At 40.2% G+C, this 19,428-nt stretch overlaps 1 protein-coding gene across 1 annotated transcript in view; it reads left to right on the forward strand.

Moving 5' to 3' along the window:
• Window positions 1-19,428, forward strand: part of LOC117501484 (CD82 antigen-like) — a 59,520-nt gene that overhangs the window by 26,545 nt on the left and 13,547 nt on the right. The window contains exon 3 of the mRNA XM_034160384.1: window positions 2,996-3,068. Coding sequence (XP_034016275.1) covers window positions 2,996-3,068 — 73 coding nt within the window. The remainder of the gene's footprint in view (window positions 1-2,995; window positions 3,069-19,428) is intronic.

Genomic DNA, 19,428 nt, shown 5'->3' on the forward strand with positions numbered 1-19,428 from the left:
CATGTTGTCACCGTGGGGTTTCCACCAAGGCAAGTTGGTTAGACTTTTAAACTCGCTTCCTTCTGTTGTTTTCATACAGCCTGTCTCTCTCTCCCTTAACTCATCATCACTAAGTTTCCTCTTCTGGCCAATTCCTTTAGCAAAACTTTTCCTGGTTGTTGTCCGGGTTTGGGTGAATGTAGTTTAAACATATTTCAATTTGAATTTCAAAGCGTTCTGTTAGATTTGCGTGTTGTTTGTCTTCATTTTTTGCAGCTTTCCGTGCATTTAAAGATGCTAACGAACATTGCCGAAGATCGGTGACGGAAACGGCCGAACGCACGCTCCACGCATCGACAACATACATTTCAATGTGTGCGAGATTCTGCAGGAGCATGGAGCGTGGTTAGGGATGGGCATTGATAAGATTTTATTGATACCATTATTGATTCTGCTTATCGATCCAATTCCTTATTGATTCCCTTATCGATACCGCTTGTGAATTTTCTGTGTACTAAAAATAGGCTTTACAGGTTTTCTGTGTCAGCAACATTTTATTGAGTCTTAAAGTAAATAAATATGAAATTGGTCACTGGATCCTTAAACTCTGGACCAAAATAAACTCTACATGGTGGATCCTTGATCTCTGAATATAAATAGAAATAAACAAAATCTGTAGTTTTTGTCAAAAGCATTTCCTTTCAGACATTATTGGCATGAATGTCTTTCCATACCTCTGAGCTGAGCTCTTGCAGCTGGTTGTGCTGCACGTCAGCATCAGTTTAATTCATAAAGAATGCAGCACGTCTCATTTTGGGAAGAAAAAAGTCGATTGTAGTTTATTGTCTGTATTACAGCGTTTGTAAGAGGTGTCATTTTATTTAAAGCGGCAATTCGTTTTGAAGTTATTAATTCCGACCGGACACTGTCTTGGCAGAGAGCCGCGCAGCATTTGGAGCTGTGCCAACGGAACGGAGGACGATTCTCTTTTCTTGACTGCAACAAGACAAGAGTCCCAGTTAGTGACTTTAATCTGCACAAAAGTTACTCACAGTCACAATTGACATATTTTATTGGCTTTGAGAGGAGTTAAGAAGTGGACTTGCCACTTTTGAAGAGTTGTTATTACTACTATTATTGCTGTTGTTGTTGCTATTATTATTATTAATATATACATTTTAAAAATATTACAGTTTTTAATACATTTGACTCTTTTATGACAACAAGCACTGAGCCATTAATTATTATGCAGAAAACAAATGCACACAAACGTGCTGAGATGCCAACAGCTAAGGGTATATATTACTCACAGGCATATATGCTCTTTAGGGTTTTAGCTGGGAAAAATTAGGATAAAGTCCAGCGACCCAGCAGATCGAACCATTGCTTCATTGGTTCACGCTTCAAAGTGCAGTCACTCTGCAGAAGTGGTTGTTATAGAGCCGCTGCAGGGTCTGTAATCAACGTAGAGAAATGATCATTTTCCCGACAAACACCCTCAAAAACAACGGCCGCTCTGAAGGACCGTTAAGCGAATTGTTAAGCAAAAAACTATTGATATTGGTGGATTGAATCATTTCTTAACAATACCCAACCCGAGATGCGAGATGTGGTGCGAGACCAAAACGAAGAAGACCAAAACAAACATGGCGGAGATGTGAAGAAATTTAACTTTGCCACCGCAAAATATGGTAAAATAAATAGAATTTTGCGTATTTTTGTAGTGGCCCGAGCGGGCCATCATTTGATAAATTGTACTGGCCCATAGTGGCCCGAAGGTGGGTCAAATCTGCGCCGGGCCACCAGGCAAATAGCTATGTTGAGCCCTGTGTATTCACAAGATGCAGTATCCACTTGAACCAAAAAAGACTAAGTTTTGAAGAGAATTTGTGTTCATTTTGTTGTCAGGTAGAGATGCAGTTGCTAGCAATCACACGAGCGGTGAGAAGGAAGTCGGATCTTTTGTGGAGACACACAGACGGACAAAGTGATTACATTCGTCTTGCAGCCTCCTCATTTTAAACGTCTTCTGTTGTCATTCCTGATGTGTTGTCGTGTTTTTTAATCCGAGTGTAAACGCCACATCAGTCTGCAGTGCGGACGGCGGCCTGGAAGCTCCTCCCCCGGTTGTACTGTCGCTGATGAATTACAGTGCAAACAAAAGTGTTTGTGGCCCAGTTACCACGGCGACACCCTCCTTCTCGCTTTCGCTCGCCGGCTGCGTCTGTGTGGAAATGAAGTCTTTGAGCTTCTTAGTCTGTCGGCGGCTTCCCCGTCTGTTGTGGTGATCAGACGTGCACTCTGTGCATGCGCACGGCCCATTAATGAATTCAGCTCGTTAGTGAAGATGGGCGACAATCCTCTGCAGCTGCTACATTCACATCCGTGCACGGCTTAAAGTTTATACGCCAGCTGAAAACATTCAGACTGAATTTTCTGTGGCTGCAGCTCAGGATTATTTTTATTATCAGATAATCTGTCAGTTATTTTCTGGATTATTCAGTTAGGTTTTTATTTTTTATTTTTGAGGTCATAAAATGTCAAAGTGGTAAAATTTCAGTCAGTGTCTCACCTTTCTGTTTCTGGAAAGTTGCTGCCATCTTTCATCTGTACAAAAAAAAAGTTAAACAGTGAGTATTGAGTTGGGCTGTGTCTTAATAAATGTGGGGAGGGGCAACAGTTTCACAGGGCACATGTAAAAATCCCCAGTACAAATAGTGCACGCGCAGTCAGCCCGAGAATGTAAATGAAGAGAAAAAAGCTCTGAGCACAGATGGAGTGTTGCTTCGCTCTCTGCACAAGATGCCATGAAGTCACTAAATGTTTGTGTAAAATCTGAGTTAGGACACCTTTAAGAGATCTGCAACAAGAAATACATTCAAATTAAATTCAGAAAAAAGTTTTCAAAAATCAGACTAAAGATGCATTTAAAGTGTTGAAAATTAAGTAAATAATGGAGCTAAACTGTGGCACGTCTGTGAGATTTAATAACGCTCCACCTTTTTGTGTTCCTCAGCTGTTCGGTGTCATCATCTTGGGGTTTGGACTGTGGCTTCGTCTGGATGTTCACAGCTTCGTTGTGGTCCTGAGTAAGTGTCTGATATCTTCGGGTCTGTGATAATCAAAAACGTGATTCTCAGTGCACGTGGCAGAATATCAGAAAGACGTCTTTCTGACAGACGGCAGCAGCTGCTTTTACTTTTGATGTTCATGTGACTTGATTCTCTTTATACAGTAGAAGGGCAGTTAAGCCAGAATTTGGACTTTTCTTTCTGTTGGAGCTTTGTGATGTCATATGCAAGAACTTCAAACAATACGCAGAAACTTTGAGGTGGAGTCAGATGATCACGAAAAAATGCTAAACACTTTGTGCACCATTTCTTCACTAAATGTAATTCATAAAACACTTTTTAAAATTTTACCATGCACACATTGGGTGATCACATGACCTCTGACCTCCTCTGTTGGAGTTTGGAGGTAAATTTTTTTTTATGTTAAATGAAGAAATGTCAATAATGCAGCAGCCGTTTTTAAGATGATGGAAGAATGCATTTGAAATTTATTTCTATGACAAGGAACAGTGAAATGATTTATATAAAAATAAGCAGCAGGGGCCTTTGTGACCACCATACCTCAGCTTTGGAAATGAAAGAAAGCGACAAACTCGCTCGTTTCCAGCTACATGCAGCTTCAATCACACCTGCTACTAATTTCTGTGAGGAATGTGATGGGATTGGTCTCTGCAACAAGCTCAAACACCGGGTCACGCACAGATATATGGTGTGTCACATGAGCAAAACAAAGTTGCTTTTTGTGTTGATCTGGTGTCTCAAAGTTTGCTAAATTTTAATATGTTCATCCTCATTATATGCCCTTTTAGTTTGAAGACTGATAAGTTAATAGCAGTTAATTATTTTGAGTTATCATGTTAACCTGGAAGGTATTGAGTCATTTGTCTCACTGCATTTTACAGGGTTTTCAGCTTTTGAAAGTACAAAGGTTCATTGTTGCAGATGATTATACACCCTTAAATACGTCTCATTTACATAAATGTAACTATGGGGCGGTGCGGTGTCTGAGTCTCTTGTAAACGGACCAGGTTCTGTCCGCGAGCTGTGTGTCGAGGTGGTTTGTGCGTTTTGTGTTTTCCACCACATGACACCGTTCACATTTGAAACATGTGTCCAGCACACGTTCATTTTCTTCTGCTTTTGCCTGTCTGGATCCATCTGTGTTTGAAGAAAGGAAATTCCTTTAAGACACTGCTGCTCTGAAAAACATGTCATCAGGTGTCCGTGGACTCTGGTTCAGCAAAAAACATGTCTGCACTGTGAAGAGTTCAGTCAGGTTTGTGCTCATGTGCACTTTCAGTTAAATGTTGTTTGTCCAGTTTGGACGAAAATCACCTTCTTTCTTCTGTTACCTCATATACAGTTGTGCTCAAACGTTTACATGCCCTGGGAGAAGTTTAGATTTTTTTTGTGGGGGGGGCATTTTTCAGAGGATATGAATGATAACACAAATACTTTTTTCACTCATGGTTAGTGGTTGGGTGAAGCTATTTATTGTCAAACAACTGCGTTTACTCTTTTTATATCATAATGACAACAGAAACTAACCAAATGACCCTGATCAAAAGTTTACATACCCTGCTGATTTTGGCCTGATAACATGCACACACGTTGACACAAACAGGTTTGAATGGCTACAAAAGTAACCATCCTCACCTGTGATCTGTTTGCTTGTAATCAGTGTGTGTAAAAGGTCTATGAGTTCCTGGGCTCCTGACAGACCCTTGCATCTTTCATCCAGTTCTGCAATGACGTTTCTTGTTTCTGAGTCATAGGGAAAGCAAAAGAATTGTCAAAGAAAAGGTAATTGAACTGTATAAAACAGGAAAGGGATATAAAAAGATATCCGAGGGACTGAGAATGCCGATCAGCAGTGTTCAGACTCTAATTAAGAAGTGGAAAATGAGGGACTCTGTTGGAACCAAACCATGGTCAGGTAGACCAACAGAAACAATGATTTACAATGAAGGTGGGCCGATTTTTAGGGGCGGACCGTTTGGTCTGTGACACCGGTGTGCAGCCGAGTGCCTTGAATGAATCAGTGGGTGAATGTAAAACATCATTGTAAAGCTACCTGAGCATCTGCATCAGATGGAAAAACATTACAGGAAATCCAGTCTGTTTTCTGTTTAGCCTCTGCCACATATCCATAAGGGTGGTTGCTTTCCAGGACCCGAGGTGGACTGACCTGTGTACGGCCAACATGTGAATGCAGTGTTATTCTGCTCCCCTTGTTATGCTGCCCCCCACAGGCTGTGGAGTGGAAGTAAAGCTGGAGATTTTGTATGTGAAAGGTCAACTGATTCAAACAGCAGACTGGTGGACTTAAAGACTCTGATCTAACATGGAGCAAGACATTTGAACCCGTGTTCAGGAGACACACGTCCACTACCGGCTGTGAAAGGGTGATTAATAGTTTATTTGATATTATTTGTTTTAATTAAATTATCAAAAGGAGGGAAAGAATGGACAAAAGAAGTCCTTATAGACAGCAGAGAGTCACCCATAAATATAGAGAGGGGCACTGAGCGAGCGTCAGAGCGACAGTGGGACAGACTGAGCTCTCAGAACAGGAGTGTCACAGAGGACATTTGTCTGCACAGCGTGGCTGATCTGCAGGTGTCCGTCCCTCAGACACTGGGTCCTTTCTGCTCCGTCCAGCATCAGCATGCGTCACATCAGCCCACTGTGCTCACTGCTTTACTCACCACTGTGCACCAACCAACGCAACCTCACCGTTCAGTCCGCGACACAGATGGCCTGACTTCAGGGACGTCTTTGAGGATGGGAATTAGCTATGGAGCATAATGGGTTTAATGACAGTGGACACTTTAGTTGTTATGTGTATCAGCCCTTGGTAGTTTTTTTTAACCAGACTGAGATGGTTCTGGCCCTCACAGTGATCAGAGTCAATGAGCCACCTGGTGCAGATCGATGTTGGAACATGTTGTTATCTCCTGTGTCAAAAAAAGACTATCTCAGCTTATAACGATGTGTTTGAACTGTTTCAGTCGGGTTTCTGCTCACAGCGTTCTGATATTTATTCTTCTGAATAGGGCTGGGTGTCAATCAAAAATTTTCGATACCGGTACCAATACCGATACCTTCACTTCAATACCAGTTCCTGGATGATACTTTTTTCGATACCAGTTTTATTTTATAATTTTATTATGAACAACATTTTATGGAGTCTTAAAGTAAATAGATAATAAATTGGTCACTGGATCCTTGATCTCTGGATATAAATAGAAATAAACAAAATCTGTAGTTTTTGACAAAAGTGTTTCCTTTCAGACATTTTGGCATGAATGTCTCTCCATACCTCTGAGCCCAGCTGATTGCTGCACGTCAGCGTAGGACGTCTCATTTTGGGAGGAAAAAAAAGACGTTTTGATAGATTGCAGTTTATTGTTTGTAGTACAACGTTTGGAAAGAGGTGTCGTTTGATTTAAATGGCGATTCGCTTTGACGCTATTAATTCCGACTGGACTCTGTCTTTTTTCTTTTTTTTTAATCAACGGTTTATAATCTTACAGAGAAAAATAAAACATTGAAAATATACAACACATGGAACTTAGAACGGGGGGTGGGGTGGGTGGGTGGGTGGCAATCCGGTTGTTAAGTGTGATGTAACGCATCATGTGATTTTCAACTTCCAGCTCCAAACAAAAAAGGCGCGCTGTCATTAACACTGAGAACTGCACTGAGACACTCTGATCAGGCTGCACTTAAACCGCTGCACACGGACAACCGCATTAACATCGTAACATAAAACTCTTTGTATATTGTGCCTAAAACTCTCCTGGATATATTAACTGTGTTTTTAGACGTTGTTACTGCGTTTGTTTTATGTAAAAATGTCAGACGCTCAGGTCGTTTCTCCGTTATTTTCAGTGGGAGTTGCTGCGAGCCGCAATCGCTTCCTGTTCATGTCGCTCGGGGGGAAAGTGAAGTTTGCTCTTTAACGTCCCGTTTATTGTAATAAATATTTTTTTATTAACAAACAGACATGTATATTTTACCTGTGCATAATAAAATATATAAATTAAAAGAAAAAAGTTTTAGGATGCCTCCTGGGTGCCTCCCTAGGGAGATGTTCCAGGCATGTCCATCTGGGAGGAGACCCCGGGGAAGACCCAGGACTAGGTAGCGAGATTATATCTCCACACTGGACTGGGAATGCCCCGGGATCCCCCAGTCAGAGGTGGTCAATGTGGCACAGGAAAGGGAAGTCTGGGGTCCCCTGCTGGAGCTATTGCCCCCGCGACCCGAACTCGGAAAAGCGGTTGAAGATGAGTGATGAGTGAGTGACCTTATAAACAGACGAATGCGGCTACCAGAGGCGGCGAACGGAGGGACGGAGGTTTGCGCACACTGTAAACACAAACTAAACTTAAACTGTAGATCCTTAAAAGGATCATACAGACATAACTTTAATTGTAAACTTGCAGGTCTTTGGACCCGGAAACAGGTTTATCACGTGATGCATTACGTCAGATTTTAACAACCGGATGGTGCATTTCAAAAAAGAAAAAGAAAACAGTCAGTAGTTTTGAATATCAACAGGTTACAATGAACCTTGATAAAACGCCAAGACGTATGAAGGAATTGGGGTATTGGCTCGAACCCACCCACCTTGACCACATGGACCCCCTGAGCAGGTCCATCCAGTAGGAATTAAGAATGGGGAGGGTGTCCCATGGGGCTGTTGTGTTAACATGGATTAATCAACTCAATATCAGGAAGTTGACCGGTGGGAGTTTACTGTGTGATTCACTGTAAACAAAAAAAAGGGGGGGGGGGGGCATTGTTTCACGCTACTTTCACCTTTGCATATGTTAACCATTTTGATCAATATTTTTGGGCATTGTTACTGTTGAGTCTTAGGGAGATGGTAAGCATTTCCATTTCACAAATTTCTTCTGCAGTGGCTGACTATTCGTTTATTGTCAGTGGGTCCCAAACAAGGCCAGGTAAACAGTTTTGAAGGTAAATGTTGAAGGTAAAACCAAAACTAGTCAAAAATACCCAAGACTCCAGAGGGTTAAGTGTGTTTCAGGCTTAATAATGCACAGTTTCATCCTGGGTCAGTCATGCATCAGACGCGGGGTGTGAGTGAGTCCAGTACTGCTCTGGTATGAGACAGTGGAGCGAGAGATTAAGGTGACAGTCCATCTGCCCCCTCAAATATGCAGCTCCACGGTCCGTCCACGTCCTGCTGGGTGCTATATCGTTACTGTATAAACTGATGTGAATAAGAGGAAAATGAGGATTGCTACACAGACATGCAGATCAGATCTGGTCACTTGCTGTATATAATGTGGACAGTCAGTGAGATCATATTTAAATAAGATGTGCAGTAAATCTCATTTGAACTGGCAGTCTGGACAGAGTTTTATTACAGGACCCAGTAGCTGATACTTGACATCATGCTGAATAAAGGGCACCACAGAGCACAGACCTGAACTCATGAGTTCATGTAGAGAGATGTAGATTTGGTCACTGTCAAGTAGACCACCAACGAGGGCTTGAATTTGATGTAGACAACTGCTGAGATCCAGTAGAGTAGAATGAAGAGTTGTTTGAATGATCTTTTTAGTGAAATCCAGGTGTTCGGGGTCACCTGAAGGGTTTGAATGTTTGTGTGAAGGTGAACCGGTCAGTGAGGCACTGCAGTCATCAAGACGTAAAATGTTCCTGATGGACAAGACAAATGGACGTGATCTGAAAACGTGAAATCCTAGTTGTCTATGACATCAAGATTTCTTCTAAATTTGATCAGGAGAACCAACATTTGATTTGAATATCGACCAGTGTAACAACCCAAGATACAACCCCTGAGGGCACTGGACCCTGAGTTAAAGGTGCTGGCCTGTTCTATCACCCGAGGATATTCGGGGCTCGTCCACTTTAGACCCTGAGGTACTGTTTTAGGACAGGCTGTCTCATGTCCCCCTAGGACGGCTTAGGGAGATATGAAGGTTTGTGAAAAAGTTTTTTTTGTTTATTTTTTAGTTTGGACCTTGTTAAGTTTACATGAAGCTCTCAGATTTTTTTTGTTTCTTTTTTGTTTTAAGATCTAAAGTGTCATTTTATGAGGTGTGTTGTTTCATTGGTAAACAGTTTCTGAATTCAAAGTCTGAGCTTTGCTTTGCAGTCAAGTACTTATTTGTAGTTCCTGTCGGAGCGCACGCGTCACTCACACGCCTCAGATGGAACCCTGAAGCTCTCCGGGTGACTTTAATTCTCTTTTGATGGTTGTTGGCACACGTCTCACTACAGACGGCATTAAACTGCTTCAATAAGATGTTTTAGAGCAAAATGAACGAGAAACATAAATTCATTAAGTGTGATAATCAGTTGTTTCCTTTCTTGAAAAATATCTAAATTTTCCTCCTCAGATCCTCGTAGAATGACAGAATGAATTCAGATGGTTTGAAACAGGAGTAACCTTAAAGTGGCGTAAATGGATTTAAATGGGACAGAATCTGGTTTTAAAGTCTGGTGCAACGAGAATCCGTCTGTCTGAAGTTGTTTCAGCCTCAGAGGCAGAATAACAAAGAACTCGCTGTCATCGTGGGAACAGCTACAAGGAAGCACACACACACACACACACAAAAACAAAACCAGAAAGAAACGGAACGTTCAGAAGAGGAATTCTGTCCTCACTGATATCAGTGTGCAGCTTCACACGCACGCTCGAGAGCCGTCCAGTCCGGAGCTAAATCTGCCCCCTGCTGGTGGTGAGGAAAACTACTTTTTATTAATGTCACATATTAAAATTGAACATTTTGTGTATTTTACAGCAGCATTCTGTAAGAATCAGTGAAATTCAGAATTACGCGTACAGTATATCTCTCTCACTCGCTCATAGAATTTCAGCATCAAATTTCCTGATTTTTAAGATGTTTTGCTGTGTTATTAGAACAGTTTACTCATTAAACTGATCATTTTTACCCAAGGCCAAAATATGGCCATCGGGTACTAGTCTAGAGACAAAACTGAAAAATGTAATTTTAGATGCATTTTTGAGTAAAAGCAAGCAAATAGGCGTTTCTGGGATACTTTTTCCTGCTGAGCACAAATCTGTTCTTTGCCAAGACGAAAAATGCCTAATAATGTCACTAATTAGGGTCAAAGTTCAGTGAGTGCAAGATTCAGTTTTTTTCATAAATTGCTCATTTACACCAACCTTTCCTACATGTTGCAGGTTAAAAGCATAACAAGATATGCTTCTGGGTTAGTTTTCCTGCAGAATAAGATTCTGTTGTTTTCTGGGCCTAAAAATGCCTAATTAGTCCTAATTATGTCATTTAATTAGGGTCAAAGATTAATTAGTGCAAAATTCAGGTTTTTTCAGTAAGGTTAGAGTTGACGTCATGTATTCATGACGTCAATATTCGTCAAGATTCAATATTCAAATTCATAATTTATTGCACAATTATCATACATCAAAAACATCTTATTTAAAATAAAAAATGTCCTTGCAAGTATCTTGCTCATGGATTGACTCTTGTTCTTAGGAAAAGGACATTTTTCTTTCAGTTCTCAGTCATCAAGGTAGGTTTTCTGATATTATACTAGGAAAAAAATAAGAGCTTAGTGTAAATACATTTATAAAAACCCGTAAATGGCCTGAGAGCCCATGATTTGCCCTTTGCAAGATTAGGTCTGTAATGTTCAGACTTTAATTAATTGTAGGGTCATAGTCATTAGGCCTGTTCATGAGAATCCCCAAGTATGCTGATATGCAAAATCCTGAGGTTTTCATTATAAATTTAGTTCATAGAAAAGCTGTCCAGGTGTGTTAAACCACCCAAACCTGCCCAACAGAATCCTAACCTTCCAAATCAAGTGCTGCCATCTATGCGACAGTAGGCCTACCATCTACATGACATGGAGCCATTCATGCATGGCAGGCCTCTTGTTGTTTTTGCACGCTGTTGAACCTCCGTCGAAATAAGAATGAATTTAATTGCATGCCATCGTTGACTAGTGTCATTGGCATCATCTGGACAGCTATAGGGTCTCATTAAACAATAAAGAATCCCATTAAATAAAGCCTGAACTTGAAAGTACAGGCAGCTGATGTGCTTCATGTCCATCACAGCACATGTATATTATAATCAGTGTTGCCACTGTTACTTTGAAAAAGTAATCCAGTCACTGATTATTCCTTGAAAGCATGCAAAGACACAGTACAATGTGGTTGTACCAAAGGCTGCACAACGGAAAGTTGCTCTTGTCGCAAATGGGGCAACCAACCGTGTACTGAAGCTTGTAAGTGCAACAATGGTGAAATACCATGCAGGAACAGAGCAAATTAGGATGAGTGGGTGACTCTGCTCCCCTCCACAGCATGTCTTTTTCCTGGTTCTCTCCCTCAGCCCCAACCAGTCCCAGCAGAAGACTGCCCCTCCCTGAGCCTGGTTCTGCTGGAGGTTTCTTCCTGTTAAAAGGGAGTTTTTCCTTCCCACTGTAGCCAAGTGCTTGCTCACAGGGGGTCGTTTTGACCGTTGGGGTTGTACATAATTATTGTATGGCCTTGCCTTACAATATAAAGCGCCTTGGGGCAACTGTTTGTTGTGATTTGGCGCTATATAAAAAAATTGATTGATTGATTGATCATGGTTGGTTAAGTAGGCCCTAAAATATAAATTCTTAGTTCTTTTAAAAATGCACTTTGTTCTTATTATAGTATATGACAAACATTTATGCTTATCACTGGTGTGGGTTCAGTGACAGTTGACATTATTTGATCAATACTTCTTCTAAACGTGTGAGTTATTTGGATCCTGTAGTTGGTGAACAATTAGTCATGATGGGTGATCATTAGGGTTATGACTACAAAACCTTTTTCAAAACTTTCATTTTCCTGATGTTGCATTTGATGAACTTTTATCCATAGATCACTTTTTTGAAGTTTATTTCATTGGATCATGAAAAAACCTCCCGCACCTAGCACCACATCACTTTTAAAAATACATGAGTTTACACAATACTATTTAAAAATAACGTAACAAGAAAAGAATTAGCAAGTATCAAGAAATAACAAGAAAATATATACAAATAAATATTGCTAAAATATATTAATAAACAATAATTAAAAGAAATTAAAAAAAGGTAAAATAGATCAAATTGATAACAGATAAAATATAACAGTATTCAGATGATCATCTCTGACACAACAGCAGTCAATACTGGTTGCAAAAATGGTGTTGTAGCCAGGCTTCAGAGAACATTTCGACACAAGGGATTCGATGAACCTCAATACATCGGCTGCCAGCACCAGATTCTTGATCTTGTTCTGCGACATGTGTTGAACTTCTTTTTTCCTATACGGTCACCGAACATTAACTATGAGTTTATTGATGAGATTTTGGAACAGTATGATGATTTGCAAAATGCATACATGGACACAGAAGTGATACCAGAGTATGAGAACGTTGGCTGGAGACATGATTTTAAATTCCTTTTTGAGCTTTGTGAAGCATACACGTTTTACAAAATGGAGGAAAAATGGCCTCACATCAAATGGCACAAGCTGCCAACACTCACAGTGCCAGGTGGAACTCATGAGGAATTTTTGCACTTATTGCATTTTTCCTTCTTCCAAATTGGCAAGAACAGCTGAGGGTAACTTGTGATTTCATTGCAACTACATGGTCGCGGGCCTAGTTTTCTAACCAACACTATTAAGAGATGAATTATGAAGACCTGCTGTCAGCAATATCCAAACGTAAGTGTCCCAAAGCTGTGAAATGCTTCTTTACCCACTGGAAAAAGGAACTATCAGTGCTTGATGTGCCTTGCTCCAACATAGTAGCTGAGACGGCTGTAAAGTTGATGGAGGAGGTTCGTTCTACTTGTAAAACAGATAAATATCTTAACTGCAAATTTATTAACACGAATATACAAATCTGAAACACTATTTAAAATACTACAAATGCTATATGTACTCATTTTCATGTATTCCTCATGTGTATTGTATGTAAAAGTGACATGTTATAATAAAGAGTGTTTGAGCCGTTAGGTGTTTTAATGTGAAGTACGAAACTGTCTTAGGTGCGGGAGGTTTTTTCAAGGTCTGGCAAAACCAAAGTCATTTTTGTGAGTTTTAGTTAAAAGTTCATCATTTATAACCCCAGGCTAATAAATTTGAGATTTGTCATAACCCTAGTGATCATGGTTAGTTGAGTCGTATACATTGGACAGCTTAATTGAAGGTTCCGAGGGGCTGGGGATCTTATTCTTAAATTATGATCTGTAAGGCTCTTCATGTCTATCACACCGCTTAGTTACTTCTGTTAATTGCATAATTCTTCTGGACTTCTTACTTGGAGCGATGATATGAAATAAAATAGTTTTTTAATGACCTTTGACCTTAATTATTGGTGTGTACCATATAATGTGTATGATAATGCGTATCGTGGTTGGCGAGATTTGTATTTCGGAAAGCTTTCGGAAGTCTTTCGGAAAGCGCTGTAACTAGGCTTATTCCTTCTTTGTTATGTTCTTCAATGCCATACGCGTATACCAACACAGTGCAGAGTAGCTACCTAAACTCTGTGAGTGAGATAGATTATCTTGTCAATAGTTTTACATCCTCATTGAGCACAACTTTGGATGCTGTAGCTCCTCTGAAAAAGAGAGCCTTAAATCAGAAGTGCCTGACTCCGTGGTATAACTCACAAACTCGTAGCTTCAAGCAGATAACCCGTAAGTTGGAGAGAAAATGGCGTCTCACTAATTTAGAAGATCTTCACTTAGCCTGGAAAAAGAGTCTGTTGCTCTACAAAAAAAGCCTTCCATAAAGCTAGGACATCTTACTACTCATCACTAATTGAAGAAAATAAGAACAACCCCAGGTTTCTTTTCAGCACTGTAGCCAGGCTGACAAAGAGTCAGAGCTCTATTGAGTCGAGTATTCCTTTAACTTTAACTAGTAATGACTTCATGACTTTCTTTGCAAGTAAAATTTTAACTATTACAGAAAAAATTACTCATAACCATCCCAAAGACATATCGTTCTCTTTGGCTGCTTTCAGTGATGCCGGTATTTGGTTAGACTCTTTCTCTCTGATTGTTCTGTCTGAGTTATTTTCATTAGTCACTTCATCCAAACAATCAACATGTCTATTAGACCCCATTCCTACCAGGCTGCTCAAGGAAGCCCTACCATTAATTAATGCTTCGATCTTAAAAATGATCAATCTATCTTTATTAGTTGGCTATGTACCACAGACTTTAAGGTGGCAGTAATTAAACCATTACTTAAAAAGCCATCACTTGACCCAGCTATCTTAGCTAATTATAGGCCAATCTCCAACCTTCCTTTTCTCTCAAAAATTCTTGAAAGGGTAGTTGTAAAACAGCTAACTGATCATCTGTAGAGGAATGGTCTATTTGAAGAGTTTCAGTCAGGTTTTAGAATTCATCATAGTACAGAAACAGCATTAGTGAAGGTTACAAATGATCTTCTTATGGCCTCAGACAGTGGACTCATCTCTGTGCTTGTCCTGTTAGACCTCAGTGCTGCTTTTGATACTGTTGACCATAAAATTTTATTACAGAGATTAGAGCATGCCATAGGTATTAGAGGCACTGCGCTGCGGTGGTTTGAATCATATTTATCTAATAGATTACAATTTGTTCATGTAAATGGGGAGTCTTCTTCATAGACTAAGGTTAATTATGGAGTTCCACAAGGTTCTGTGCTAGGACCAATTTTATTCACTTTATACATGCTTCCCTTAGGTAGTATTATTAGAAAGCATTGCTTAAATTTTCATTGTTACGCAGATGATACCCAGCTTTATCTATCCATGAAGTCAGAGGACACACACCAATTAGTTAAACTGCAGGAATGTCTTACAGACATAAAGACATGGATGACCTCTAATTTCCTGCTTTTAAATTAAGATAAAATGAAGTTATTGTACTTGGCTCCACAAATCTTAGAAACATGGTGTCTAACCAGATCCTTACTCTGGATGGCATTACCCTGACCTCTAGTAATACTGTGAGAAATCTTGGAGTCATTTTTGATCAGGGGACTAGAAGGAGAGAGCATATTTCACCCATATTGGCCTCTGTTCATTGGCTCCCTGTTAATTCTACAACCCCTGGCAAAAATTATGGAATCACCGGCCTCGGAGGATGTTCATTCAGTTGTTTAATTTTGTAGAAAAAAAAAGCAGATCACAGACATGACACAAAACTAAAGTAATTTCAAATGGAAACTTTCTGGCTTTAAGAAACACTATAAGAAATCAAGAAAAAAAGATTGTGGCAGTCAGTAACGGTTACTTTTTTAGACCAAGCAGAGGAAAAAAATATGGAATCACTTAATTCTGAGGAAAAAATTATGGAATCACCCTGTAAATTTTCATCCCCCAAACTAACACCTGCATCAAATCAGATCTGCTCGTTGACATTGACCCTATGCCATGACATTGACCCTATGTGTCTTTTTGCAAGGAATGTTTTCGCAGTTTTTGCTCTATGGCAAGATGCATTATCATCTTGAAAAATTATTTCATAATCCCCAAACATCCTTTCAATTGTCCAAAATATCAACGTAAACTTGTGCATTTAGTGATGATGTAATGACAGCCATCTCCCCAGTGTCGTTACCTGACATGCAGCCCCATATCATCAATGACTGTGGAAATTTACATGTTCTCTTCAGGCAGTCATCTTTATAAATCTCATTGGAATGGCACCAAACAAAAGTTCCAGCATCATCACCTTGCCCAATGCAGATTCGAGATTCATCACTGAATATGACTTTCATCCAGTCATCCACAGTCCATGATTGCTTTTCCTTAGCCCATTGTAACCTTGTTTTTTTCTGTATAGTTGTTAATGATGGCTTTCGTTTAGCTTTTCTGTATGTAAATCCCATTGCCTTTAGGCGGTTTCTTACAGTTCGGTCACAGACGTTGACTCCAGTTTCCTCCCATTCGTTCCTCATTTGTTTTGTTGTGCATTTTCGATTTTTGAGACATATTTCTTTAAGTTTTCTGTCTTGACGCTTTGATGTCTTCCTTGGTCTACCAGTATGTTTGCCTTTAACAACCTTCCCATGTTGTTTGTATTTGGTCCAGAGTTTAGACACAGCTGACTGTGAACAACCAACATCTTTTGCAACATTGCGTGATGATTTACCCTCTTTTAAGAGTTTGTGTAATCCTCTCCTTTGTTTCAACTGACATCTCTCATGTTGGAGCCATGATTCATGTCAGTCCACTTGGTGCAACAGCTCTCCAAGGTGTGATCATTCCTTTTTAGATGCAGACTAACGAGCAGATCTGATTTGATGCAGGTGTTAGTTTGGGGGATGAAAATTTACAGGGTGATTCCATAATTTTTTCCTCAGAATTGAGTGATTCCATATTTTTTTTCCTGTGCTTGGTCTAAAAAAAGTAACCGTTACTGACTGCCACAATCTTTTTTTCTTGATTTCTTATAGTGTTTCTTAAAGCCAGAAAGTTGCCATTTGAAATGACTTTAGTTTTGCTGGGGGGTTCCCATGATGCACTGAGTGTTTCTTTCTCTTTTTGCTCTGTATGCACCACTCTGCACTTAATCATTAGTGATTGATCTCTGCTCCCCTCCACAGCATGTCTTTTTCCTGATTCTCTCCTCTCAGCCCCAACCAGTCCCAGCAGAAGACTGCCCCTCCCTGAGCCTGGTTCTGCTGGAGGTTTCTTCCTGTTAAAAGGGAGTTTTTCCTTCTCACTGTCGCCAAGTGCTTCTTCACAGGGGGTTGTTTTGACCTTTGGGGTTTTTCTGTAATTATTGTATGGTTTTTTGCCTTACAATATAAAGCACCTTGGGGCAACTGTTTGTTGTGATTTGGCACTATATAAATAAAATTGATTTGATTTGATTTGTATTTAATGTAGCTGTTGTGAAAGTGTAGTGACACAGACCCACAACAGGGGGCGTAAAGGAACGGACAATGAAAGAGTCAAATATGAACACTTTACTGTTGTGAAAAGCACAACCAAACACAGCAGATTACAGAATATGTACAATAGTCAATTAGCAAAGGTGACGTGTGGGCAGGCTCGAGGATAGAGGACGTCTGTCCTGAGAAGAACCGGAAGCACACAATTTCCTCCGCCACCGAACCTGGAGAATACTGGAGCCGCCAAATCCCGAACACCCCAGGTGGCCACTGTCTCCGCGTGTCGGATCTGGTACTGCTGGCGAGGAGCAGAGACAATCAGATGTGGGTGTGTGAACACCCAGTAACAATAACAGTGGGAATTTCACCTCCACCTCTAACACACACTCGTGCAGTGTCTGAGTAACCACTTATCTGGATATGCAGGCTGAGAAGGTTACCTCCTAAGGTAGACGATATCTCGGCAACGAGGTGGAGATGACGTCCGGTCTTTATGGAGTGGGATGATGAAGTGTAGATGGGTGACAGCTGTCAAGAGATAATGAGTGACAGCTGTCACCCCCGGCTGTGTCCGTGGCGGCAGCGCCCTCTCGTGCCTGAAGCCCGCAGTTCAGGCAGGGTACCCTCTGGTGGTGGGCCAGCAGTACCTCCTCTTCTGGCGGCCCACACAACGGTAGCAAACTACCCCAGAAACACAAACATACGTCTGCTTTTTGCCAATAACCATTTGGATTGACGGTGCAAGAAGACATATTTGATGAAAAAACATAATGTTGTACACATTGAACTTTGACCCTAATTAGTAATTTAATTAAGAATTTGTGCACTTTGCAAATACCAGATTCTTTTTAGCATAAAAATACCCCTAGAATAGAACACAGTCATATTTCTTCCTTTTAAGGTTTGCACTTCTTGACCTTCAACCCTAATTAGTGACCTAATTAGGCATCTTTGGGCTCAGCAATCATCAAAATCTTATTTAGCCTGGAATAGTATCCTAGAAACACATATTTGTTTGTTTGCTGTTTGCTTTTAACCAGTAGGTTGTATACACTAGTGTTCAGAATAATAGTAGTGCTATGTAACTAAAAAGATTAATCCAGATTTTGAGTATATTTCTTATTGTTACATGGGAAACAAGGTACCAGTAGATTCAGTAGATTCTCACAAATCCAACAAGACCAAGCATTCATGATATGCACACTCTTAAGGCTATGAAATTGGGGTATTAGTAAAAAAAAAAAGTAGAAAAGCGGGTGTTCACAATAATAGTAGTGTGACATTCAGTCAGTGAGTTCGTCAGTTTTGTGGAACAAACAGGTGTGAATCAAGTGTCCCCTATTTAAGGATGAAGCCAGCACCTGTTGAACATGCTTTTCTCTTTGAAAGCCTGAGGAAAATGGGACGTTCAAGACATTGTTCAGAAGAACAGCGTAGTTTGATTAAAACATTGATTGGGGAGGGGAAAACTTATACGCAGGTGCAAAAAATTATAGGCTGTTCATCTCCAATGCTTTAAAATGGACACAAAAAAAAACAGAGACGCGTGGAAGAAAACGGAAAACAATCATCACAATGGATAGAAGAATAACCAGAATGGCAAAGGCTCACCCATTGATCAGCTCCAGGATGATCAAAGACAGTCTGGAGTTACCTGTAAGTGCTGTGACAGTTAGAAGACGCCTGTGTGAAGCTAATTTATTTGCAAGAATCCTCCGCAAAGTCCCTCTGTTAAATAAAAGACATGCAAAAGAGGTTACAATTTGCCAAAGAACACATCAACTGGCCTAAAGAGAAATGGAGGAATATTTTGTGGACTGATGAGAGTAAAATTGTTCTTTTTGGGTCCAAGGGCCGCAGACAGTTTGTGAGATGACCCCCAAACTCTGAATTCAAGCCACAGTTCACAGTGAAGACAGTGAAGCATGGTGGTGCAAGCATCATGATATGGGCATGTTTCTCCTACTATGGTGTTGGGCCTATATATCACATACCAGGTATCGTGGATCAGTTTGGATATGTCAAAATACTTGAAGAGGTCATGTTGCCTTATGCTGAAGAGGACATGCCCTTGAAATGGGTGTTTAAACAAGACAATGACCCCAAGCACACTAGTAAACCAGCAAAATCTTGGTTCCAAACCAACAAAATTAATGCCTCGCAGATGTGAAGAAATCATGAAAAACTGTGGTTATACAACTAAATACTAGTTTAGTGATTCACAGGATTGCTAAAAAAGCAGTTTGAACATAATAGTTTTGAGTTTGTAGCGTCAACAGCAGATGCTACTATTATTGTGAACACCCCCTTTTCTACTTTTTTTTTTACTACAATCCCTGGCAATAATTATGGAATCACTGGCCTCGGAGGATGTTCATTCAGTTTTTTAATTTTGTAGAAAAAAAGCAGATCACAGACATGACACAAAACTAAAGTCATTTCAAATGGCAACTTTCTGGCTTT

Source organism: Thalassophryne amazonica, chromosome 2, assembly GCF_902500255.1.
Source record: "Thalassophryne amazonica chromosome 2, fThaAma1.1, whole genome shotgun sequence".
Lineage (NCBI taxonomy): Eukaryota > Metazoa > Chordata > Actinopteri > Batrachoidiformes > Batrachoididae > Thalassophryne > Thalassophryne amazonica.